We start from the raw sequence: 26,845 nt of genomic DNA, 5'->3' as shown, positions 1-26,845 counted from the left end.
TTCTCTGAGTATCCTTGACAGCTTACTATGAGTTCAGCTTTTACTCTCTCAGATTCCATACACGCTCATCAGCTTGTCTTCTTTTCCAGGTATGTTCACTGGAAACAGTATCTCTTCCTACATATTCCTCACATTGTATAAGCAACTCACCAGAAAAGAAGCATTTTTAAAGAAAACAACAAAGACAATAACTTAAACCCATCTTAATACCTACCCTGGTAAGCTGATTTCATTTCTTTTCTGACCATGACGATCATAAATTTTCACAGTACGATCACCTCTAAAAAAGATTAACATACAGAATAATTCCCTTTCTTCACCAGTGATTTACATGGACAAATACCATAAATATTTGTAATCTTACCCTGTTACAGCAAGGAAATTTCCCAAAGTTTTCTGCCAAGCAAACTGCACAGGGGAACCAGACCAAGATTTTTCTAATAGACTGAATACTTGCTGGGAGACAAAAAAAAGTGGGAAATTACATATCTTAAAATCATAAGCATGTAACAATAAACAACTTCTTAACATGTTACCAACTGTGAATACTGTGGAGGGAAAAACCCCAACCCCTCAATCACAACTTCTGGGTGATTCTAATGTACCAAAGTACCAAAATTCCACAGAAAAATCCTTTGGTTTGTGCTGGAAAAATTGAAGTTTCTGGTGCTGGGTGTCTGCATTGAGAACTAATGCGACTCCATCACAATGATTATTTTTTTTTTCTTACAGAGTTACCTGAATAAAAGAATTGCACGAGACTCTCCCCTTTGTGTCCAAAGACCAGAATGTTTAGTTCTCAACATTTCATGGAAAAGTCTGGGACCAGAAAGCATCCTTAGTGTGTAAAACACAGAAGGTTCAACATCTACTCTTTTAAAAATATATAACTATTTTGTTACTCTGAATTGTTGACCTTTAAAAGCTAAAGACCTCAAAGCTACTCAACTGTAAAAACAGATTCCAATTTACGACTAGTAAAATTTCTCAAATTTCTTTTCCTTGCACACTACCTACGCAGATTTTTCTGTAACTTGGGTGTAAGATAAAGCCCGCTACTTTGTTTCACAGCTTGCCATCACTTTTTCCCTCCTACGCCATCAGATAAAACACCAACACCTGGTGTCCCCCAAACGCCTGGCAGGATTGCTCAAGTCCTCGCCAAAGGTTCCCATCCCATCTTTTGGGTGAACGTAAACTGAAGTGTTCGCTGCACTGAATTTGCACTTTACTCCCCAAAAAGTGTAAAATTATGAGCACCGCGTGCCACAAGCACAAAGAACACTGACAATTATGCTTGACTTCGAAAATAAAGTTTAATATACTAAGCCAACAATAAGGAAAATCATCGTGGGGGTGCAGGCAAACTCCGGCTCTTTGCGCTCCCCCCGCACCGTAACGCATAAACAAACAACTCAGAAGGGGGTTGAGCAGAAAACCTTCTTTCTGGCCCAACCGTTCAGACGTTGCCCGAGGCGGGAGGGCTCCTCGCACCCCTCTCCGCTGCCAAGGCCAGCGGTACGGCACGGCGGCGGGGAACGGCCCAGAGGAGGCGGGAGACCCGGCGATAACAGCTTCGAGCGGGGCGGCGGCTCAGGCAACTGTCGCGGGAAGAATCAGCCTGGCCAGAGCCGGCCGGAACCTCCCGGCCTCTCAGCTCTCCTGAGAAAGCCCAGCCCGCGCCGCCAGGATCGCGTTTGCTGAGCCCGGCACCAGCGGGCGGGTCCCGCCGCGCTCCCCTCCCCAGGCCGCAAGCACCGCCCGCCCGTAGCGGGCCCCGCTCGACGCCCCCAACCCGGATCGTGCAGGGCGGAACGTGAACCACGGCCCCGACCGACTGCCTTCGACGCCCCCACCGCCGCCCCGGGTGCCGAGGCTCCCCGCCAGGCCCCCTCCCCTCCCGTCCGCGTACGGCGGCCGAAGGGACTCACCTTCATCGCGCCCACCATTCGCCGCGCAGCGCCGACCTGCGCATGCGCAACCCCCACCCCTCCCCCACCCGCGGCGTGGCCGTCACCCCGGCGACGGGGAGGGCGGAAGAAGGCCAGCAACGTCACCGCTGGAGGGCGGAGCCCCGCTCAGCAACCAATGGGGAGGCGCGCCCCAGGCGCCTGGCCGCAACAGGCCCCTCCAGCGGCGGAGCACCGTGAGGGGGAAGGTGTGTAACGTCGCTATCTCCAGAAAATGATGAGTGTTTGAAGTATTGAGAGGAAAAGATGTTCTAAAATCAGAAGCCCTGAAAGAGGAGCAGTAAAAATCCCATTTCTTAACAAGACCTGTGAAGTGGGGGATATAGGTACACAAAATGGAGGGTACGCTAGAGAAAAAGGGTGCTAAGGCCAACACCACTGCATTCAAGTTCCGCTGTATTCAATTGCAAACAGTGCAGGTTTCATCACAAAGTTTCACTGCTTAGTAATTTAATTTAAAACAATAAATAGATCACCAAGAGCATTAATACATTTAAAATTACAAATGTACAAAGACTTTGGGTATCAGACACTTCAAACTTCTGATTCAAAACGTTCGATGAGCTCACATCTTCCCATTTTCCTTTACAAACACACATGTATTACCTACTGTTCTGAAAACATAAGGAACAAGGCACAGAAAAGCAAATACAAAAAGACTTTCTGAGAACATTCTGACCGTTCAAAGCAATTCGGTGTAACAGCATAGGGGTCAAGAAAGGCAAATTATAAAGTATCTGAAAAAAATAGGTAACTGTTAAATAAGGTAACTGATTTGATATAATCCTGCGAGGCACACCTAACTCTCCTGTAAGATGCTGAACATGCTTAAATGGTGGCAGTTAAGCACCTTGCAGGATTGGGCCCTTTACCTGCTGAAGTAACCTTACTGGAAAGATAGACAATTGCTTCATCTTATAAAATTATACTTTTCAAATTAGTGCAAAGCCTCATGTAAAAATGTAATTAGTCTAAATGTAATGGAATGCTTCAAAAATTCCAAAGTGCAAATATTAAACTTAAATTGGTTAACTTTCAATCACACTTTAGAATTCTTCCAATAATTCATGCTTATAGATTTTCCTTAAAAATAGCAAAGTAAATATAAGAACCAAAGTAGTGAAAAAGGTATGATGTTCTGCATCTCACGTAAAAACTTTGAAAATCCAAAAAGTACGCTGGATGTCAAAAAACTCTAGCAGAAATTATTAAATAGCAGATTTCTGTTAACATAAGACAATATATAAAATAAGGCTTTGGTTAAATAAAAAGTTTGCTAAATTAGGAATGATGATAAAAGTGCAAAAGATTCATCAAATACACAACTTCATTTCCAAGGCAGGCATTACACCTGCCATTTACAATGGTTTGCATTCGTATATCAGCCTGCATTCTAATAGCTCAGACACCTATAGCCAAACATGTTCATTATCGGCTAATTAAACATAACTTGTTTCACCCAGAGATAGACTCAACTATGGCATTTATAGCATCATTCCACTGCATATTTGTGGGATCAAAGCCCTGTAACACTTTATTATAGCGAGTTCACTAACGAGTTCACTCATTTCTTAGCACTTCCTAAACAGAAGTCCTCTGCTGGCAGCTGGCTGATTGCAGCCAATTTTCTGACAAATAGAATTATTGTAACACATAGGTAACAAAGATGACTTTTTAAAAAGTGCTTAATATTGGTCCGTAAGAACAACATGTACATGTTAGCTTGAGACCAAACACTTTGCCGTGGTAGATTGTCTGCACCTCGTGTTTATTGGTGCACCGGTAGTTTGCTTGAGGAAAAAAGAAATCATCTGAGTGTACGGAGGAGAATGTCACCTTCATAGAGAAAATAATCTATAGTTTCACAGTCACAACACATGCTCCAGCTCTTCCTAAGCACAGTGGTGCAACCTGTAGGCAAAAAAAAAATATAAAAAAAATCCATGAGATAAATGCAGTCAGCATTAAGTATTTTTATTTTTTATTTCCTAAAACTGAGTGTTTAGTTAATGCTTGTAGTAACAGTTGTACAGCTGCAGCGGAGTGGCAATATCACTCCACTCTGTTAACATAACTCAAAAAAATAGCAAATTGGTCCAAAACTTGGATAAAAACCCACAGAAAAAGTGGAGATCTTTTAGATGATAGAGTGAAGCACTTTGAAAACAACAGCAAACCCCAAGAATATGAAACAATTCTTACTGATAGATATTACAGGAAAAAGAATCCTTTTTTTATGGTACAAATGGGTCACCTTGAGCTAGACAGTCTGACAACTGAGTAATGATCAGCAAAACAATGTATTTTTCTCTCAAACAGAAAATGCCAAACATGACAGGGGCAGCCTCTTTTTTTCACTTGACTATTTAATAAAATTCTATTAAAAGTTCTTGAAATCAGAATCATTCCCCAGTCTCTGATTTTTATAAACATAAGTTACTTCTGGCAAGACCTGTTTGTGTTGAGATTCTGTTGGACTTAAAAAGAGGAAGGTAGGTTCTGAAACTCACCTTAGCTTCCCCTTTTAAACTTCATATTAATGGAGTATGTGTGAATAGCATACTAAGTGCTACACAGATTATCCTGAAGACAACAAAGGGTGTTTATGCCAACTCTTTTTTTTTCTCCCCAGGAACAACAGTCTTATCCTGTATCTGTGGCTCTGACAAACTGCAGCTGAGAAAATTCTACTACCCTCTTTTGAGTTGCGTATGGATGAAGTGGTGGCAGACTGCTGACATAACAACAGTGTAGGAAGGTACACAGACACTTCCAAATCCCTCTAGGAAGGGTTCAAAACTGTCCTATATACTGGGATCATGAGATTCAGTGAGATACAGAAGCTCAAGGTTAAAGATACAAAGGTTACATACAGACGGTCACCATCTAGATATGATGCAAGATTCATTTAGATGCAGAGAGAAGCACTGTTTCTCTCTTTTGGTACCCATTTTTTTTTCTTTAGCAGGCCAATGGGTTGTCATTACCAGTACTGCCACTGAAGGCCCCAAACTCTGATGAGCCTCCTAGATGACTTATGTTTTAAGATCTTGCAGTAGTATGAAGTGGGGGGAAATAGCTCAGTTTTCTGTGTTACAAAGATTTCGATAGACAGCAGTTCAGCTCTCTTTTAGAATTAGCAATTTGGGGCTATTACTGGGGTAGCATATTCAGGAGGTCAGAATTCATCTGCCTAAATACTGGTGTCTAATGCTATTCTAGATAATCCTGGACATTGATCCTGGCCTGCAACTGGACTGCAGAAGGGCCTTGGTCTCCCACAGATTCTGTGCTATATCTGACAGCCTTCTATGGAAGTATATGCTTTAGGGTATCTCAAATACCTGTAGATACCTAAGGACACTCTGCCCAGGATGTCCTTGTGTGTGCTGTTCCCAGAGAGGTACATTCCTAGAGTTATAAAAAAGTAAAAGTAACCAAGCATTGAATTGACAGTAATGGCTTCTGATCATGAAGTTGTTTGTTGTGTTTTTTGTTTCGTTGGTTTGTTTGGTTCTTTGTTTTGGGTTTTTTTTTGTTTTGTTGTGTTTTTTTTTTTTTTTTTAGTTGGGTGAAGAGAAATGGGAAAAGGCTTTCTTAAAGTTGCACACACTGTACATAGCATTCACATCAGGAAGGGTTTATTTATGAGAAGGTGACCAAAACCTTGAAGAAACTGATAAACTTGCTGAGAGACACATTAGAGCTAAACTAACCTACATTTATCATTTATCTTCAGAATAGGAAGTCATGTAAACAGAACCCTTTAGGACAGTTTGGGGAACACGTCAATACATTTTATTAACAACAGTTGAAATTGTCAAAGAAAGTAGCTATACTCTTGCCAAAGAAAGAAGAGCCGTTTTTAGAAGTTAACAACTGTCCATGTAACATAGATCATCTCGACATGGTAGACCTTTTTTTCTTTTTAAAAAAAAAAAAAAGACTTAAAACAGACTAGTAAGAAAATGCTTCACAGAGAAGGAATATTTGAATTCTGTTTGTAAAAAGAGGCACACTTGAAATAAGATAAATAGTAGTGTATGGTCTGATCAGAAACTGTACCTGTGTCCATTCATTTGTCTGGGGATCATAAGACTCCACTGTATTAAGGTACGTTTGACCATCATATCCTCCAACAGCATACAACTTGTCACCAAGAAGACATACTCCCACTGCATCTCTGCTAATGCTCATAGAGGCCACAGTGGTCCACATATCTGTTTTTGGATCATACCTAAAAGATAATTTGTGTTATGCTCTAACAAATTCAATAGAAAAAAAATGTACTGGAATTGACACTCTCAAGGTAGTAGAAAACAGGTATTAGGACAGCACAGATTTGGGTGTTAATTTCAAAGGACTTTCCCCCCCAAAATACTCTCTTTGAAAATGTTTCTTTAGTCATCTGGTAACACAGTCAGTACTAGCTACCTATCTACTTTGTGCTGCTTTCCATATAGTAATATGTACATATACAGGCAGCTGCTCTTACTGCATTTCTTATTGTATGTCTAAATGCACCACTCCAGAAACAGTTCTGCTGCTACACCCTAGTACAGCAAGTACTTGCTCTAAGTAGCAATGACTACATGTCAAAGCACAGGCTATTAAAATTGAGTGTGGTACTTAGAGTTACTTGCCATGAAAGATTACCATTTAAAAAACAAAACAAAACCCAACAACAAAACAACAGAAACCCCCTCATAAAACCGTTTGGGAAAACTCTGGGAGAAATGCAAAACCTTTAAGACAGTTCGCAGCACTTTAATCGTAGCTCCATATCATCAGATGCATCACCACAGTAAAAACAGATGGTTTAATGAAAAACACTAAATGTGATTCTAAAATAATAATATTCTTTACAAGTCAAACTGAGAACTATGTAGGAGAGTTCCTGCTATTCTTATGTCAGGGAACATATTTTAACCTGACTGAAAGAGACAACATTAAGATTACAGATGCTTACAGCAGACCTGATGTAATCACAGAGCTCTGACAGCCTCTAAAGACCTATACAAAGAAAATATTTATTTGGCTAAGAGACCATCCTAAGATCACACTTGCTAAAAGCAAGTTTGGAAGATATTAGTCTTAATTTGTTTGCATGAAGAGCATAGATATAATGAGCTCTACCAATTTTATCTGCAGTTCTCTAGTCAAAATACTACAGAAATGCATGCAAGTGTAATTGTAACATGAAAATACTGCCTGAAGCACATGCTGCAAACAGAAGCATAATGTCATGAAAGAGGGTGATTAGTGAGCTCTGTATAGAATTTACTTTTCAGTTTAAGTTTTATAATTAATTTATAAACCCATGTATTTATCTGCAAAAAGTGAATTTTATTGCAAAAATATAGTGGAAAACAAATACTCAGAAGCTTACTGTGGTTTTATGAAACTGGTAATTTTTTTAAAGGAAGTATTTTCATTACGTTGATAGTCCTCAATTTCATCTCACTTAAAGACCAAGGACAAAATGCATTACAAAATTATTCCTATTTATTAAAGTCATGTATTCTATAACTTTGTTTCAGAGAACTTTGATGCAGAAAAATACATGGACCCATTGCTTTCTCTTGGGCTTCTAATTATCTGTATTCCTCAAAAAATTTGGTATTTGCTAAGATGTAGCTTCCTATACTTGCAAACATTTCTGGGGGTCTTTTTTAGTGTAACTTCCATATGTTAAGTGGTATGGGCCACGCTATGTATTTTGGGGTCTACTAGGTCACTGAAGGTTTGAAAACTACAGCTCTGTTTTGTGGTGGTTTTGTTTGTTTGTTTGTTTTCTGTTTTGTTTGGGTATTTTTGTTGTCTTTTTTTTTTTCTTTCCTTTTTTTTTGGTAGAGGGCGAATCCCATCTCCTAGCATAAAGAAATTTAGTAAAAGGGGAAAATAGGTGATGAAGAATCAGTGTGTTGGGAGATAACAGAAGTTTTACAATTGCGGAGGGGAGGGGGAGGAAAAGAGAATTAGTGTATTTCAGAAATACTTGAAATGCCAATGAAGACTTAATGCAGTGCATTATGAAATATTTACTGTCGTTTTTAACTACTTGATGGATCACACATGTTTCTGCAATTTGTAACACAGTCTTTCATTAATAACTATTTTAAAGACATACCAACCTTGGAATGACTGAATTACATGCCAGTTTCCCAGTGTCATCAGGTGATACAAGAAAGAACAGGATATTTAAGGATCCACAAACCCTGACTGTTAACTCCTTTGAAAGTTATAATATGAACTGATATAGACTTCTGTGAAAAAAGTTTGCTCCCTTTTTAAGAGCATTCAATTCCAAATGGTTCTCACAGAATCACAGAATCATCAGAGTTGTTAGAAAAAAAAAAATCTAGATGAAGTGCATTAGGGAGAATTTGCTTTAAATCATCTGTCTCGGCAATATTTTGAATCATATTATGACTACACAGTATGTTTTTATATGTAAGTTTCCTCTGCTCATGCTAAAAATAACACAGCTATTTTATTGGGTTTCTACTTACAGTGCTTTCCATAAATCACTCCATAGACTAGCACAATTAGAATTACTAGCAGAATATGCCTTCATCAGGATATTACCTTTCTACGCAGTCTGACAGCCTGGACGTTAAGTTTGATGCTGGGGCATCGTGACCACCTATTGCATACAAGAATCCATTCCAGGTGGTTACACCTACACCACCTCTTCTTTTTGACATCTGAGCGCATAGGGTCCATTTGTTTGTATGAGGATCAAAACATTCTACTGATTTAAGACAAGAACTTCCATCTCGACCACCAACTGCATAAAGCCTACAAAGTAAAAAAAAAAGTAAATAAATATTGTCTGAACAAGACAAAGTTTCCAGTGATATATGAAGGACACTCAAGTTCATAAAAAAGGGAAGTTCAGAAGGAAACTTTCAATAGAATGTTCTGATGTGAAAAATCAGATATGCTTTTTTTCCTATTGTCATGATCAATGCATAATAACAATAATTTACAGAAAATTGATAACTATAAGACAGCATTTATGTCCCAGCCTATGCACATAGCTAACATTTTCAAAACTACTTGTCTGACATGACAGTCAAAGGTCCACTTCTAGCAGGGTCAGAGGGACAATTTCAGTAGTGGATCTGTGCATGCAACAACTCTGCCCTGCTTCATCTTAGGCATTCAAGGGTTTTTCTGGACCTGGGCTTTAGTTCGTGAATGACAGCGCTACGTTAAGTCCCTCACACCCACTAGGTGGCCTAGTTTGCTCAGTTCTAACAAAAAGGTTTCTAGCATCTGGCATTAACAAAGGATTTCAACTTTTTGGAAAGGCTAGAAGGAAAAAGTTTGTTTTAGGAGCACTCACGGATGAATCTTTAAAACTAATGAAATAATCAAACTTGATAAAGAGTTCATGCACACAGTTTATGAGCAATCTATGCTTAGAAGCAGAAATGCCCAGCACTATTATTTGGAAAGGTAGGAACTCAGAAGCTGTTCTCAAAAGGCAGCAACGCATCAGAAGTCATGTTTGAGAGATCACCTGAAATATCATGAATGAAATCCTTTCAAAGCCTACTGCACTTTATAGTACAGTTGAATAATCAAATAATCATTAGATACTGTATATGATGATAGTGTGAACAATTTACAACATTTACTATGAAGCACTATTCAAGATGTCCTCAGTTTGGGAAACACCATTGTTTGTTTTTTTAAATATACTGGACAAACTTAAATATAAGCATCTTGTAAATATGGTTGATCTAGCAGTTCTCAGTAGTAGTTTTAATACCCCTTTAAAAAAATACATTTCCATGGAAGTTTCCATGTTTAATAACACAGCTTGTTTAAGGTAAGGAGTGTACTGAAGGATACCAAAAAATCAAGTTGCAGTTCCAAAACGTTCATGACTAAAAGCAATCCTTTATGCAATATAGCATTTAAATGAAGCCTCCCATCTTACCTCCCCACAAAACATGAGGGAGTTTTGATCATTTATGCAGTGATTTCACATTTAGGACATGAAGAAAGATTTATCCGTTTCTCTACATGAAGGTTTTGAGTAAATTGTCTAAAATATATCAAGTTATGGATAGATATTACTAGAAAGTGCAGAAGTTACTGCTCTCAGCTGAAATGCAACAAATTCGCATGTACTTTTAAGCTTTTCAGCTATAGGCATCTAGTGTTGCTGCCTACATTAAAAGTCTAGGCAATGTTCTGTAATAACAGAGAAATGTAAGGCTCTAATTCTGATGCTTTTCACCAACACCCAGGACTCTCTGCTGAATATACAGGAAGCTTCAGACCTAACTTAGGCATGTGAGACTTCAGCTCCAAGGCAGCCCAATCCACTCTGCTCGCTGGTTTTTCAAGTTCTTCCCTCCTTCCTGCACCCAGTGAGCTTTTATTTCCACTCCTTCCTGGACTTGTTTCAGATCTCACAGGACCCTTTGCAGGTGCACTTCAGATGTACTAATTTATCAGAACACTAACCTTCTCTCCCCTCCCCCCCCAAAAAAGGTGTGAAAGAGCTTTCTGCTGCCTTACAATACTCAAACCGCTCAAGGGAGATGTGTCAGATGGTAGATAAGCAGGAAGTGAACAATTTGTGGTCAAGAGAGTTTAAATACTTTGCCACAACCACAATACTACTCCAGCAAATCAGGTTAGCTTTGTCTCCTATGGCATTCCTGTAGCCACCCTGGCAAAATATGGTTTGGATAAGCCCACTATAAGGGTGGTGGAAAACTGGAAGGACTACTAGGCTCAAAGGGCTGTGATCAGCAGTATGAGGACCAGCTGGCAGCTGGTTACTAGCGCTGTTCCTCCTAGCTTGATACTGTGGCTGATACTGCTCAATGTCTTCATTAGTTATCTGAAAGATATAACGGAAATCAGCCTTAGCAAGTTTACTGATAATATCAAATTAAGGGGAGTCGCTGATATGCTGGAGGGCTTGGTTACTATTCAGAGAGGCCTAAACAGGCTGGAAAAATGGGCTGACTGTAGTCTCATGAAGTTCAGCAAAGGCAAATGCAAAGTCCTGCACCTGTGATGGCATATTCCCATGCAGTAGTACAGGCTGGGAGCTGAGAGGAGAGGGGGCAGCTTAGCAAAAAAAGACTTCGAAGTCCTGGCAGACAAGTCAGCAGCATGCCCTTGAAACAATGACAGCTGATCCCCTTTATTCAGTACATATAAGACTGCTTCCGGATACTGTGTCCAGCTTTGCGTTCTCAGTACATGAAAGATCTTGCCATACTGGAGCAAGTACAGCTCATGGTCAATAAGATGATGAGGGAGCTAGAACACATGACATAAGAGGAGAGGCTGAGAGCTGCCTTTGTGCAGTCCTTGGAATTCTTGAGACAGTTAAGGAGGCATCTTACTGCTGTCTTCAACCACCTAATGGGAGGTTACATAGGAAACAGATCATTCTCAGAGGTATGCAGTGAAAGAAGGAAGAACAAGACAAGTTGAAACACAGGAAATTTCAACTGGATATTAGAAGAAGAATGTTCAGTACAACAGCGGTCAAACACTGGAACAGGTTGCCCAGAGAGGCTGTTGAATCTCCATCCCTGAAGATATCCAAAACTCAGATATGACCTGAGCTACCTCAGTTAAGTTTGAAACTAGATCCAACTTTAAGGTTGGCCCTGCTTTGAGATGGTGTTGGATCAGATGACTCCAGAGGTCCCTTCCAATCCAAATTATTCTATGATTCTGTGATACCAACTGATCTTTACTGTTGTAATAGCTTGACTCAACTACTACTTGTATTTTGGGATGCTACATAACAATTACACTTAGTCCAAAGGAAAACAGTGAAAATCACTCAAAGCCTGGGAATCGTGGCCTACACATAAAGACTGAAGGAGCTGGAATTATTCAGTTCTAATGACAGAATACTGAGGGGACATGTGTCTTTGCAAAAGGCAAACAGGAAAGAGAAAATGCATTTTCCATGTTCACTTTGGATAGTACAAACAATAATAATATAAATCAGCAAAAGGTATTTAAGACTTGACATGAGGACAACTTTACAGATGCGTTAATAGTTAAGCAAATTGCTTAGGGAAGTTATGGAAACTTTACCACTGGAAGTTAAGAACAAGATCACTCTAGCTATGAGTGTTTTAGATATAGTTGATTCAGCTTTGGGGTAGCAGAATGGATTAGGGAGCTCCTTCGGGTCACTTCCAACCATTTCCTGTGACTAACATAAAATTACCTAGTTGTCTGAATATGCTTTGTATTAGGAATTAGGCATATTTTCACTGAAAAACAGCTCTAGAAATGTCAGATATCACTCTAGATTAGTTTCATTCTGCCAGAGCTTACTGTTCTGAGTTAATGCAATATTACTGTTCTGAGTTAATGCAATATCACATGACTACTCCCCCACGACTTTACAGTAATTTTGGAAGTTGACTGTTCAAGCTATCGCAGTAAGAGGAAATCACTGGAGTCTCAGTGAAAGAGAACAACCCTTTGCTCCTTTCTGTATTAAGGAGATGGTTACTACTTATTTGCCTGGAGAGATGGTCTCATAAGCGATACTGAGGGGCACTGTGATGCTGTTGGGAAGCCTGCTTGACCCAACACAGTATCTTTTCTGTGAATGAAGAAACTTGGTTCTTCATGCTATCAACAGGTACCTATCTAGAGAAGTAACAGTCATTTAAGATGGTCCTCTAATTACATTAAAATAACAAGAAAACGGAAGTTGCTTTAACATACTTTCCATTTAATATTGCTACACCAACAGTGCTCCTTGGAGTTGACATACTAGCTACAAAGTTCCACTGACGAGCCTGTGGATCCCATCTTTCTACTGTATTCAGGTAGCTCCAGCCATCATGTCCTCCTACAGCATACATGGGACCTTCCAATACAGCTACTCCTAAAAAAAGAGATATGGAAAAACAATTGTTTCTGGGTAAGGGGAAAAAAGATCACATTTTCCTAGTGACAGTCCACCATGCACCAAAACGTATTTAAAAACCAAAGAATTTTCCTTTTGGTAGCCAATGCTGGATATAATCTGAAGGAGAAAATATGTTCAATAAACAACTGGCATTAAAAGAAAGTTTCCACCTCCCTAAACTTCATTTCTGAATGTTTTTGACCAATCCTAAAACAGATAACCTTTTAAAAAGATACATTCAGCCTTTACAGAACTCTACATACCAAGACCGTGACGATGAGTGGACATAGGTGGCATTACACTCCAAGTTTTCGTTCTAGGGTTGTAGCACTCCACAGTATTCAATGTTTTCAGTCCATCTCTGCCACCAACAACATACAATTTATCATCTAAGACTGCCACTCCAAACTGTAATCTTCGTCCATTCATGTTTGCAACAGGAGTCCACATGTTGGTACGAAGTTCATACTTTTCAATGCTTGTAGCTCCTGAATGACAACATATGCAAATTATTTTTAAAAAGTCTGAATTATTAAGACAGCTTTTATTTTAGCAGGTGCTGGTCTTGCTGGTCCTACAAGACAGCATGACATCCTGCAGCATGTTCTTAATTCTGTGTATACAAATAGTCTTTTTTGACTTCCTCAGGAATTAACTGAACCATTATAAAGGTGCACTTTCTCAGTGCTTTTCAAGACAAAAAGCAGGATTTCTAACTGCTTTGCAGAATCAAGCCTTTAGAAATACAAATGTTAGGAATATTAAACAACCCTCGTGAAATGCAATTATATATTGAAATCATAGACTCATAGAATAGTTTAGGTTGGAAAGGACCTTGAAGATCATCGAGTTTCAAGCCCCCTGCCATAGGCAGGGACACCTCTCACTAGACCAGGTTGCCCAAGGCCATGTCCAGCCTGGCCTTGAACACCTCCAGGGACGGGGCCTCAACAACCTCTCTGGGCAACCTGTTCCAGTGCCTTACCACCCTCAAAGTGACAAACTTTTTCCTCATGTTTAATCTGAACCTACTGTGTAGGTTCAACTGTTCTGTAATATTAGAAAAAAATCTAAAGCTATGTGACAGGAAGTACTAAAAGTGCTAACTTTAAAACGATGGGTGAAAGAAAACACTCTTTGCTGTAGCTTTTCTAACTTGCCAGATTCCTTCTAACTACCATTAAACAGTATGGAAGTGTCTATAAAAAAGAAAATCCAAGTAGCTCTGACAGAGCCTTTTAACAATTAGTCAAAAAGCGTATTTTTGTTTTTTTTTTAATGCATGTGCAGGTCACCTTTGTGCCCTTTCTGTCATTTTCTTCCTTTTCCAAATTACTTTCCTCTCAAGTAAATAAAGATTAGTTTTCACTCATTTCAACATCTCATTACTCAGGTATCAGATATTCCCTTGATAATTTCAAATCAATCCTAACTGTAGCTTCCCAAATGTTTCCAGTATTATAAACGCTACAGTTTTTTTTTAACCTAATAAAGTGTACATTAAGATGTTTCATGTTCTATACTGCAGAATCTTTGAATTTTAGAATTAACATGTTGTAAAAACATCTATCAAACATTCCTTTTAAAAAGAACCAAACCAGCTCATCAGTTAATCATTATATAAGCCAATACCTTTTGTTGCATCCATTCCTCCAACTGCAAACAACACACCCACTGTAGATTTTCTAGGTTTGGTGCGAGGACTTTGCAACATAGGTCGTCTCTCTGGCAACAGATGGTACTTCATTGCTTCCATAATGAGTTTTTGACATTCAATGTCATCCCTAAAGAGTGCATTATTTTCCATATCTGCCAGAAACTGTGAAAAAGAAAGAAAACTAAACAAGCTGTATAGCTATAAACCACATGAAGAATAAAAACAAGATTACAAGAACATATTTTATCCAAAGACTTCCACTTCCTGATTTAAAATCCATGTATTTGCAAAATGGTCATATAAAATAGACTAGGGTAAAGATAAACTTGTAATAAACAAAACATTCACATCTAAGCTAAGCTATTAAGTACAAAAAAAAAGGAAGGCAATCTGATCTTAATGGATGATTTAAGCTCAATGGTCTCAAGGAAGAAAAAAAAAAATCTCCTCCTGTTCCAGTGCCACTACAGGTTTGATCAAGGAAACGGAATCAGACTCTGGGTATGTAAGTCAGTTTAACTTCATGCTCGTACTCCTGAATCCACCCAGTCCAGAGGTCTTCAAAAGCTGCTTCAGGCACCGGCTGAATATTTTAATATATACTCTTATTACTCACTCTGACAGTGATCCAGACCACAGTATATCAATTAATACAAGCCTTTGTTAAAATTTTTTAGATCAAGGACACAAGAAAATCTGGCAAGTGTTAAATTTTAAATCTGACTTAAATGAAATTCAAGTTAAATAAAGACTACTAATAAAAGTTATTAAGTTTAAAGATTCTGGAGTCTTTTGTACTCCATGTTTGTCAGACGGTAGGAAAAATATATTAGTAGGTTGAGTGTCCTAACTGCAGTTATTAGAAGTCTAGACAGCTGGCATTTTTCAGAGCTGCAAGACATGGCCTGGGTAACAGAGAAAAAAGCAAGTAAAGTGCCCCACTGAGACTTGGACAGTTGTCAGAACAATGAGAAAAAGGCAAATGCCTCTGAACTGCCATCACAAACACTTTGGGACTATTAGAAATTTAAGTCCACAAACCAGAATGAGATGTCATTGTTGAGCTGTTGACAGCCAACTGATAACAGGTACAAAACTGCTGTGAAATTAGTAATTGGGAATACTAAAGGGACACGTTATGAAATGGTTGTGCATAATATAGTGTGCTTTAAAGCCGCCTTAGGACAGCAAAGTTGCAAATATGACATCCATGATTGCAGAAGAGATACAGATAAGTACAGACTGCAAGCCTGAACATCTCTGTATCAGGCAAATCAATAGAAACTATGATAGAATACATCATTAACACATGCAGAGAATAAAAAAAAAAACACCAAACAAACCCAAAAACTTTCAAAGCCCTTCACCAGCACCTTTTCAGAAAACTGAGCCTGACTTTTGCAGTATTTCTCTAACTGGCTAATGTTCTGATTCTATTTAAATATAGCAAATTAAAATGTTGTCATGTAAATTAACAGAGGGACCTTAATTTTCATTCTTTAACTTTCAGTACTTCCCATATGTTTCTTCTCTCCACTCAAGGCACCACTTACCACTTCTATCACTTCACAGGAACACTCTGTGATTATAAAATAATAAACTAAAAGCCATCTTTTAACTGCCACCATGCAATGCTATAAAATTGCACATGGTTTAAAAAAAATAATAAAAAAAATAAATTAATTACCACTGTCCTAAATCAGATATTGTCATAGTTGCATGCATGAAAACTAAGGCTTGTGGACAACATGACCAATCCAGAATGCCAATATATTTTTTCTGATAGACAAGCAGCATTTAATATTTAAAGCAACACCATGCGTGTATATATGAGTTTTGCAAGAAGATGCAACCTACATTTTCTCCAGTTTCTCACCCCCCAACCTATAAAGAAGTTCTCATAGCACAGAGTCTCAATCTCTGAAAGCAACTCCATCTCATTTAAAAAGAAATGCAATCTAAGATTTTTTGGTATGCCAAAAAAACCTGCATGCTCTTGAAACTAAACCTATTGTATTACAATTTTCTGTAAATATTCTTCACTCAAAGAACTTGGAATGGGCTTGCTTAAATGAAAGCAAATTTTTTCCAAGTTTTATTATTTACATAGCTCCTTGTACTAAAAGCAGAAGTGAGCAGTTACAAATTATGTGTTAGCATGAAGTTATAATAATTGGAAACCTGATGAAGAGCACGCAGTGCAAATCACAGTATCACAGTATGCTAGGGATTGGAAGGGACCTCAAAAGATCATCTAGTCCAATCCCCCTGTCGGAGCAGGAACACCTAGATGAGGTTGCACAGGAAGGCGTCCAGGCGAGTTTTGAATGTCTCCAGAGAAGGAGACTCCACAACTTCCCTGGGCAGCCTGTTCCAGTGCTCTGTCACCCTCACTGAGAAGAAGTTTCTTCTCAAATTTAAGTGGAACCTCTTGTGTTCCAGCTTGAATCCATTACCCCTTGTCCTGTCACTGGTCGCTACTGAGAAGAGCCTGGCTCCATCCTCATGACATTCCCCCTTTATATATTTATAAACGCTAATAAGATCACCCCTCAGTCTCCTCTTCTCCAAACTAAAGAGACCCAGCTCCCTCAGTCTTTCCTCATAAGGGAGATGCTCCACTCCCTTAATCATCTTAGTTGCCCTACGCTGGACTCTCTCCAGCTTCAAATACTTCAAATACTGAAGTACTAAGAATTTCTGTCTAAAAGGATGCTGAACCCACCTTGTAACTCAGAAATTGCTTAATCATATTTTTCATTAATTTATCAGAGATGGAATACTTGCCACCTTACAGCCTAAGAAGCTGACAAATATTCATTTTTAGCCTTTGTAAGAGCAAAAAGAGACTTACGAGTATTTAGGACGCTGCTTGCATTAACCAAAGAGATGACAGAATGCTATATACAGAGAGATGCGTGAAAACATAGCCAACGAAAAAAACTGACAATTCATTAAACCAAAAAACCTGACAATTCATTACAATATTTTACTTCCAGTGTTACAGTTTCACAGTATTTCTCAAAGTTATTTTTTTTAAGTGTATGAATCTAATATTCTTTGCATCTCTGCTTGCAATGTTATTGATTTCAGCAAGTTGTTCAATTTCCTAATTTCATTTCTTTCAAATAGCTTTAACCCTTCAACCATAAAATTGGAAACCTTTTCATTATGTTATGTTTGCTGTCGGATTGCCTAATGTCATGTGATCATGAAGCAAAACATGATTCTGAAAATGTTAAGACTGTTTTGGACACTTTAAACCAATTTACTCAATGCACTAATTGTTGCCGTATTAAAATCACAGTTTTAACACTAATTTGTTACAGAAAGTAAAAAATAAGGAACAGAAAATTATTGTATTTGAAATGTAAGTATATATTTGGAGAAGACATGAAAAATTAAAATCGTAAATGGAATATGATACTGCTTTTGTGTTTCACTCTGCTTTTTTCCTAATCAGTTACTGAGTGGACATAATTTGATTTCAGTACATATTTCTGGGATAAATTCTGTACTTACAGTTTCTAAAGATGTTTCAATTACAGTGAATTAAGTAAAAGGAATACAGCAGTGGTTACTTAATTATCAATTAAACACTCAAGAAAAGAATTATTTCCTCCAGATCAGCTGGCTTACGCTGTATTATGTTTCTAGAAAAAATGAATTACAGAGTCAAGGCCACAACTGAGAAAATCCTCCCATTGCATACATAATAACCACTATGGAAATATTAATCCTAAAATGCTTGTTAGTGAATCTTACTATCGAGCAAGAGGATACCAGATTAGATGTAATACACAGAATGTTTTGTATGTTATTTATCACCATGAATGATTCAAACACAGTTTTTGTTGTGTTAATGAATTTTACTTACTATTCAGGTTCCATAAAAATCCAGTTTTCTTAGTTTAATAGAGATAATTCTCACTAAACAAACTGAAAACTGTTAAGCAAAATCCTTTGACTGTATTATAAATGTTAAATATTACTAATGGAGGACCAGCTAGGAAGGCTAGCACAAGAGAGGAAAGAAGGGAGAAAAAAATAATAATCTAGTTTACATGCATGGTATCAGATAACAAATACAAAGCTACACACAACACAAGAGTAGTCATTCCTACAGAGTAGTCATTCCTACAGGGCTAGAAAAACTGTAATTCACACCTATTTCAACAAACTGAGCTCCAGTCTTCATCAACTTTGTGTGTAAATGTCCAAGAAGGAGAAAAAGTATTGACTGGGAAGAACAAAAAGTACCCAAAGATGGTTTATTAAGAGTTAATGGAAGAAAAAAAAAATCACTCCTAACAATCTATACAAATTGTATTTCCTAAATTCCAAGGATAGCTACAATTATATGAAGGAAATGTAATGATCCAAATAAACTGTGCAAGTTCCATAAAGAAATTTAAAAAGGACACACCTTCTAGTGACAAATACATCCTTGATAAACATTTTTCTAGGCAACAGAAGTGATTTTTTCCTAGCAGCTCCACCCCTTCTCATGTCCTGATGGATCACAGGTTAGGATCAGAATATGCTGCTAATCACTAACAGACACAAACTACCATCCTTATACAACATGCTAAGTCCTTATATGCAGCTCCAAGAATCAAATCATTAAGAATCCTGAAGTTTTTATGATTTGTCACTATCAACATATCAATGCTGTAGGCATTATGCCCACGATAACCATGGTATAAACTAGAGTGGAATTGAACAATTTACTTGTGGAGCAAGCAGAGGCAGTCTAATGTAAGCCAGGAGTTTACTGAGATCCTTCCTTCTCTGTTCCAAGTCATGCCGAACCCACGTAAGTAGTGCATTCAGTATAGTTTCTTCATTAGGAATATTCATGTCATCACTTGCTAAAAGCTTTGCAATTTCAGTGGCTGGCAATAATAGAAATTCCTGGTTTCTAATTACTTCCATGAAGTTTTCCTGAAAAAGAAAAAGTATTTTTAATACAGATGACATCATATTTTGAAGACTCCTACTATATCTTCCCCCCTTTTCCCTCCCTTCACACCATCACTCAGTTGTGTCAGTAAATACCACTGGAGAACTAACCTGGGAGGAAAAAAAAAGTAAAATAAAAACGTACTGATTTATTTTGATCCCTGATCATTTTCCCAACTGTATTATTCAGTCCCACAGACAGATGTGCTGAAACAACTGAAGGGGAAGTGCAAGGACAGAAACAAGTAATGGGTTGTGGGGATTACTGTCTCAGCACTGCAAATTGAAGAAATACTTTCTGAAGTATAGTTTAAAAAAAAAAAAAAAAAGGTGCAGTTTGTTCCTGTTGACAATCTAGAATACAATGTAAGATGCTTTGTCGAGCAAAGAGCACAACATGCTACAACTACTGGACACATCTGTTACTGTTTTCATTACTGCTAGATTAAACTATGGTGTTAAGTTTTCAGGGGAAATAACCACCACTAACAATTTTATTGTTGATTTTACACAGATTATTTTAAGTTTATTTTACTATTTTGTAGGTTTTATACAGCTGATCTGATTGAATGAGGAGCAAAACACACAAAGAATCCACAATATTGTACATGCCTTGCTTTATTAACAATATTTACTATGATAGGATTCAATTTTCTAACTTTAATTCTGTCATTTCCAGCAACAAATCCTTATTTCAAAATAAGAAAGTCACAATATGTATCATTTTTGACATTGATTTCTTATCACTTCAGAATACTAGGACTTGCAGAATATTCTGTAAGGATTCTCATGAACTTAGGCAGAAATCAAAGAAACCTATGTAGAAACACAATGAGCACTATGAACTTACAGTAAGAAACCTGAATGTAACAGAAAAGGGTGAGATCATGTCTATCCTCTTTCCCCAGGCACCCTTACAAGGCAGCAAAGGAAAGAAAAGTAAAAACAGTCAATGAATCACATGATGTTTTGGTAGCTCAAAACTCAGTTAACCTCGCACTCCAAACTGAGAGTAACTTCATGACAATAGAGTAGTACTACAATCAACTTAGTAGATGCGCTGTTGATTGATAGATAGCCAGCAAATGGGATGCTGGTTTTGCTCTGCCACCAGATAGACCTCCAAAACACCTGGAGGATAAAGTGCATTACATGCACAGCCAGGGAACTCTAACTGGGCCTAATATCAAAATCAACCTTACTTAGTATCTTGTTTAATAATTTTAAAATAAAGAATTGCACACTAATGAAAAAATTCTGAAAAAAATGGAGAAAAAAATAGGATTTTTAGGTCAAAGAAAAAGGGAGAAGCTTGGGGGCAGAAGGAGGACCTGTGCTGCAAAACAGGTACAAATTTAGCTTATAAAATGGCAACAAAACCACATAGTACAGTTTGGTATTGCATATGCAAAGGACATCATGACAACAAAGGGAAAAAGGTAACACTTCTTCCTTTTTATTGCTTAGTCTAATCATTCCAAAGCCGTACCTCAGTACTCAAAAAATATTAACTAAAGAATGCTGAGCAAAGAGGAAAAAACTAGTAAGGAGTAAACCAGTCCACCTTACATGAAGCTGCACATACATAAGATGGCTACAAGATGTCTAAGGGGAAAGATCAAAGTGACTCCATTCTACAGGTAACTCTGGAGTTCAAATTAGAAAAGAATTGAAAGTGTTATCTGTGCACATAACTGTGTATTCCTGAATAGAATTTTGAAAAAAAAAAAAAAAAATTACATTTAATATCTGAAAAGCTTTCCTACTAGAGAGAACCAATTGGCTACACAAAAGTAGTGCTTCCAAGTGAAAACTGTAATAGATTAGAAGGCAGATAGAACCGTCTTTTCCTCTTTAATTAGTTTAGCTCTCTGTATTACAAAATGGAAGTTAAGAAAATGACCAAATACAGGAATTAAAAACAGTGAAAGGACCATACCAATATTCAGTAGCGCTACACATGCACTTATATTTATTTTACTCAGATATTAAATGCTTGGGAGTAAAATTGAAGCTGAAAAATGATCAAAATTATTTCCAGAGTTTGAACATGCAGTTCACAGAAATTCACATTCCACTGAGTTCCTTTTTTTCCACTGCTGTTTTTTGGTTGATTCTCTGTCCTAGAGAGTATGCAAGATGGAGCTGTGCTTTTAGTTTTGCTGAATAAACAGGCAGTGAGCACTGAGAAAGAGAAAAGCCAACACTTACTACCTTAAACTTTCCATATTGTCTATCCAGATCACAGGAAGAGGAAGGGGAAAGCACCTGCATGGAAAGTTTCCTTTGTCTCTGAAGGCAACAGCAAGCTGATCTTGCATAAGTCAGTCAAGGATCTTCTTTGGAAAGCTTTTTTCCAACTGGATATAATCACTTCAACAGCTGTTGTGTGTAAAAAGCCTGATTTTCCTTCTTCTTGCTTGCAGACAATTGCTTTCTGATGGGAACAGATTCAACTTCCTCTTGCTCCCATTCTATTTTTAAAGCAGAGACTCCTTTCGAGCATAGTATCAAAGCATTCCACTGGGAATACAGCCACTCTGGCCTATGTCTGGGTTTTTTTTTGGTTTTTTTTTTTTTTTTTTTTTTTTATGATCTTAATCTGACAATTCCTCTTCCTCTACAGACAGAGATTCTGAAGACAAAAAGGAGGAGCCAGTGTATCTCCTAGCATTCTTAACCTCCTCATTAGCCTTTTCATTCTTTCTTCTTATGGGAACTCTCTGTGGAAGAACAGGATATTTCAGAGAACAAACGGTCTGCAGTTTCAGTCCCTTGCTTTCTGGTCCTGAAAGTAAAAAAAAAAAAAAAAAAGTTTCCCACCCCCAAAATTAGCTCCTCAAAGAGCTTGGAAACTTTAGCAAATGAATAGCCTGAGGTTTATGTACCAGCTAAAGCAGGGACACGCAGTCCCCCTGCTCAATACTGTTCATTGCTCATTCACATCATAACCTTAAATTCACCCTTCGGCAAATGCAGAGCGAGTAATACTGATATTCTTAACCTCAGGTCTGTCTTGGTACAGAGCACAAAATATTAAGAGCACATACAAGATAAGAGGGTCACGATACTTATTTCTAAGTGGTAATTAATCCCCATAGTGGGATACAGTGAGATAGTTAGGCTCCCTCTACATTCTGTCAGAAGGACTAGATCCTCAGAGAGCATTGGAACATCTGCAGGCTGAGAAAGACATACACTGAGGTGGCCCAACAAGCAGCTCTAGCCGCAGGGCTCTGTTTAAACTCTGAACCTGGGCAGCTGAAAAGCAAGAGGTGCTTGACTCGTACAACCTGAATGAGAACAAGGAATGTCATTTTGTCTACTGGCTGCTTCAGTGAGCTGGTCAACTGAGGCATGAATTCACAAGAACCAAGCTCTCTGACCTCCTGGTAAACTATTAATAGTCAGATAGATGTCAGATAGCAGCTATGTTCCTTTCAGTCCACTTTGACTGCTGTGTTAAGTGATAAACCAACCCACTGCTTTCAGTGTGCCTAGGGGTTGTTTAGAGTATGACTATTGCAGCTTGACTCCTCTCTGCATAGTTTCTGGATTCCAAAACGAGCTGGGCAGTGTGCAGAAACCTATTTAGTCATGCCAAGGCAGTACTGATCTATTGTGCTAGGGAAATTAGGGAACTTGAAAATTAGGGAACTTGAAAGACAGAAACATCTGGGGTTTTCACAGGTGAAAAGAAGTGAATGAGTATTTTCAAGTCATGATTACTGAGCCGGATATTTTGGACTGCAGTTTCAAGGGCAAAGGGTCTGGCCCTTTGTGGACAAAAAAGCTCTGAAATTTTTCCCCTTTTCATGCTCTCCCCTACCAAAAGAATAAACTGTCCTGGCTGTTGCAAGGAAAACAAAAAAAACCAAATTGTACCTCTCTGCTTCCTTCTCCCAAATCATTAAGTCCATATTGCAATGACTTTTTGTTACCTAGCTCCTGCCTTACAAGAGAAAGCAAGCTTAAATGTCCAACATCTATTCTTCTGCAAAATTCCTAGCTTCTATGCTTGGCCTCAGTCTGTTACTCTATTATCTCCAAATTTTTCTTGTTATAAACAGCCATTGGCTGCGCTCAGAAATCACGCAAACTCCAAAATTAACTTTGTCTGAGTCTTGTAGCATTTGATCACTCCTCTCATACTTCTGACGACTTCTGATGAAAATCAGCATGACCTTTCACTCTGCTTTAACTGTGGAAAGCCAAGCAACAAAAATTACAAAGCTATCTACACAAGGACTGACTCAGACACTACCACATATGTTTAGAATGCATGCTTTGTTGGGGTTTTTTTGTAACTAAGAAAGTTAAAATCTGGCTACTGAAGAAGCTACTGACACTTACCTAAGAATACCTCACTACTCACCATAGATATTTCACATTCTGGAAATAACACAGGCTAGCTTTTCCTCAAATTCCCTTTGGTTAATTTTTTTTTTTGTGAAAGAGGAGCTATTGGTTTTAATTCAAGGTACACTGTCAACTGCTTCAAACAAACAAGGTGAAAAAATGGGTGTTTCTTTTGACTTTGTAAAGACACAGAATCACAGGATGGTCAGGGTTGGAAGGGACCTCTGGAGATCATCTAGTCCAACCCCCCTGCCAGAGCAGGGTCACCTACAGCGGGTTGCACAGGATGGCATCCAGGCAGGTTTTGAATGTCTCCAGAGTCAGAGACTCCACAATCTCTCTGGGGAGCCTGTGCCAGTGCTCTGCCACGCTCAGAGTAAAGAAGTTCCTCCTCATGTTAAGATGGAACTTCCTATGTTCAAGTTTGTGCCCGTTACCTCTTGTTGTATCACTGGGCACCACTGAAAAGAGACTCCTCCCATCCTCCTGGCACCCTCCCTTTAACTATTTATAAGCATTAATAAGATCCCCCCTCAGTTGTCTTTTCTCTAAACTGAAAAGACCCAAGTCCCTCAGGCCTCCTTCCATCAAGAAAGATGCTCCAAACCCCTAATCATCTTTGTAGCCCTTTGCTGGACCCTCTCCAGCAGATCCCTGTCCTTGAACTGAGGAGCCTAGACACTGGACACAGTACTCCAGATGCGGCCTCACCAGGGCAGAGTAGAGGGGGAGGATGACCTCCCTCGACCTGCTGGCCACACTCTTCTTGATACACCCCAGGATGCTATTCACCTTCCTGGCCACCAGGGCACATTGCTGACTCATGGTCATCCTGTTGTCCACCAGGACTCCCAGGTCCCTTTCCACAGAGCTGCTCTCCAGGAGGTCAGCCCCGAACCTGTACTGGTGCATGGGGTTATTCCTCCCCAGGTGCAGGACTACACTTGCCCTTGTTGAATTTCATCAGGTTTCTCTCTGCCCAACTCTCCAGCCTGTCCAGGTCACGCTGTAAGGCAGCACAGCCTTCTGGCGTGTCAGCCACTCCTCCCAGTTTTGTGTCATCAGCAAACTTGCTGATGGTACAACTCTATCCCTTCATCCATGTCATTGATGAATATATTTAACAGGACTGGACCTGGTACTGACCCCTGAGGGACACCACTCGTTACTGACCTCCAACTAGACTCTGCACCACTAACCACAACCCTCTGAGCTCTTATCTGTCAGCCAGTTCTCAATCCACCCCACTTTCCATTCTTTTAGCCCACACTTCCTAAGCTTGCCTACGAGGATGATGTGGGAGACAGTGTCGAAAGTTTTGCCGAAGTCAAGGTAGACAACATCCACTGCCCTTCCCTCATGCACCCTTCCAGACACAGCAAGACAGCAAGAAACATGCACAGATGGCACTTTGTTCAAAAAGGCATTACCAAGTGAAGTGAACAGATTAGACAACTGGCCAGACTCATAAAATTCCTAAATTTATAATTGGATGACTCCAATACTATGTATAAACTACAGCAAAACAGGATAATATTTGTATGGAAGATAGCTTTACGCGGATACATCCCATGATTCTGTCAACTTATTTTAAATGCGTAAAAATCAGAGTTGCTCTTTATACAGCATTAAATCTACAACTGATCTGTTTATTTTATGTTTCACTTAATGCACCCTTAAGATTTTTCAAACTTTCGTTTGCAGTGTCAAAAAATTGACCTGTTTTGATGAGGACCTTAAAAATTATTCTCCTCTGAAAAAAAAAACCCACCAGCTTATCAACTGTCAACATGGTAAGCAATAAAGTAATGCAACACTTAAATATTTAAGTCTTTAATATGAAGTAGTGCAGCATTCAAACCCTTATTCATTTATTTTTTTAATTGCACTGTGTTATGTGATTAAAATCATGCTAATGCTTTCCAATGACACTAACGAACATTATTCAGGCAAAGCAGGTCTATTAACAGAGGTAAGCCTACTAGGACAACTCACTGATTGGTCCTTCAGTTCAACCAAAAAGCTCACTTCTGAATTTTCAGTCTTCATGTAAAGAACTATTTTAATGAGGCAGGTAAGATGCTTATCAAATTATAGCATGTGTCATAAAAACCTTTAAAACTGAGAATTTGTTTTAATTGCAGAAAACCAGTTATAAGGCAATCTGTTTTTTTTTCTATCAAAGAAAAACTCATAGAAAATAATGTATATGAATTAAAATTTAAGTATTTCGTATTATTCATTAGCTCATACTTTGAGTGCTTTAAAAGAACCAATATTACATGGAAAACCCAGAAGCATATACTATACTCAGTATAATCCTCCATTGTTCTATGCATCCTGTTGCAGCATAAAAATAATTTGTTGTTCAGACAAACAGAATTTCCAGGTACTAAAGGTGCACTTAACCCTTATGCTCTAATACTTCTTAATGGAAAGAGCATCAAGTGGCTAGCACTTATTGCTGTTGAACATTTTCTTTTTTCAGCAGCTTTTAAACAAATAAAATTACTTGGGGATTTATTTTAATTGAAGATTCAATTGGACTATACATTTCTACGCAGTTTCCATAGCAACATTCATTTCAAACTAAAGAAGCTGCTTCTCTATTACTCATTATTACTAAAATTCAATTTCATGTCTCTGTTGGAACTAAACAACATTAAAAGAGGCCTTGGGAAGAATCCATCTAGCACAACTAATTAGTTTTGAAAATGGCTTTTTAAAATCCACCTAATTTAAATTTTGTCCACATCGAAGCCTTAAAAGCAACAATTTTGCCACTGAGGTAAACAATGGCCAAAAGGCATACGACTGTTTTCCTGTGGTCTGAACAAAGATAGGTGCTGTAAAAGAATGGCTTTTAGAAAGTTCACAGCCTCTTTCTGCCACAAGTCATGAATTGCCGGTCAAAATACTGAGACTATAATCCCTAACATTTATCTTTAAAGATGCATTAGTTTAACATTTATTACA

At 38.4% G+C, this 26,845-nt stretch overlaps 1 protein-coding gene across 2 annotated transcripts in view; it reads right to left on the bottom strand.

Annotated features, from left to right (window-relative positions):
* Positions 1-2,399: 2,399 nt before the first annotated feature.
* The window catches only part of KLHL5 (kelch like family member 5), a gene marked incomplete at its 5' end in the record, with an annotated part of 45,812 nt that continues 21,366 nt past the window's right edge, over positions 2,400-26,845 (bottom strand). For both annotated transcript variants that reach the window (XM_082482954.1, XM_082482955.1), the window contains 7 exons: positions 2,400-3,881; positions 6,036-6,207; positions 8,559-8,771; positions 12,705-12,867; positions 13,155-13,379; positions 14,524-14,710; positions 19,280-19,492. In XM_082482954.1, coding sequence (XP_082339080.1) covers positions 3,825-3,881; positions 6,036-6,207; positions 8,559-8,771; positions 12,705-12,867; positions 13,155-13,379; positions 14,524-14,710; positions 19,280-19,492 — 1,230 coding nt within the window. In that variant the 3' untranslated portion in view covers positions 2,400-3,824. The remainder of the gene's footprint in view (positions 3,882-6,035; positions 6,208-8,558; positions 8,772-12,704; positions 12,868-13,154; positions 13,380-14,523; positions 14,711-19,279; positions 19,493-26,845) is intronic.

The sequence above is a fragment of the Vanellus vanellus genome, assembly GCF_965231255.1.
Source record: "Vanellus vanellus genome assembly, chromosome: 4".
Taxonomy (NCBI): Eukaryota; Metazoa; Chordata; class Aves; order Charadriiformes; family Charadriidae; genus Vanellus; species Vanellus vanellus.
This window is presented reverse-complemented; position numbering and strand designations above follow the sequence as displayed.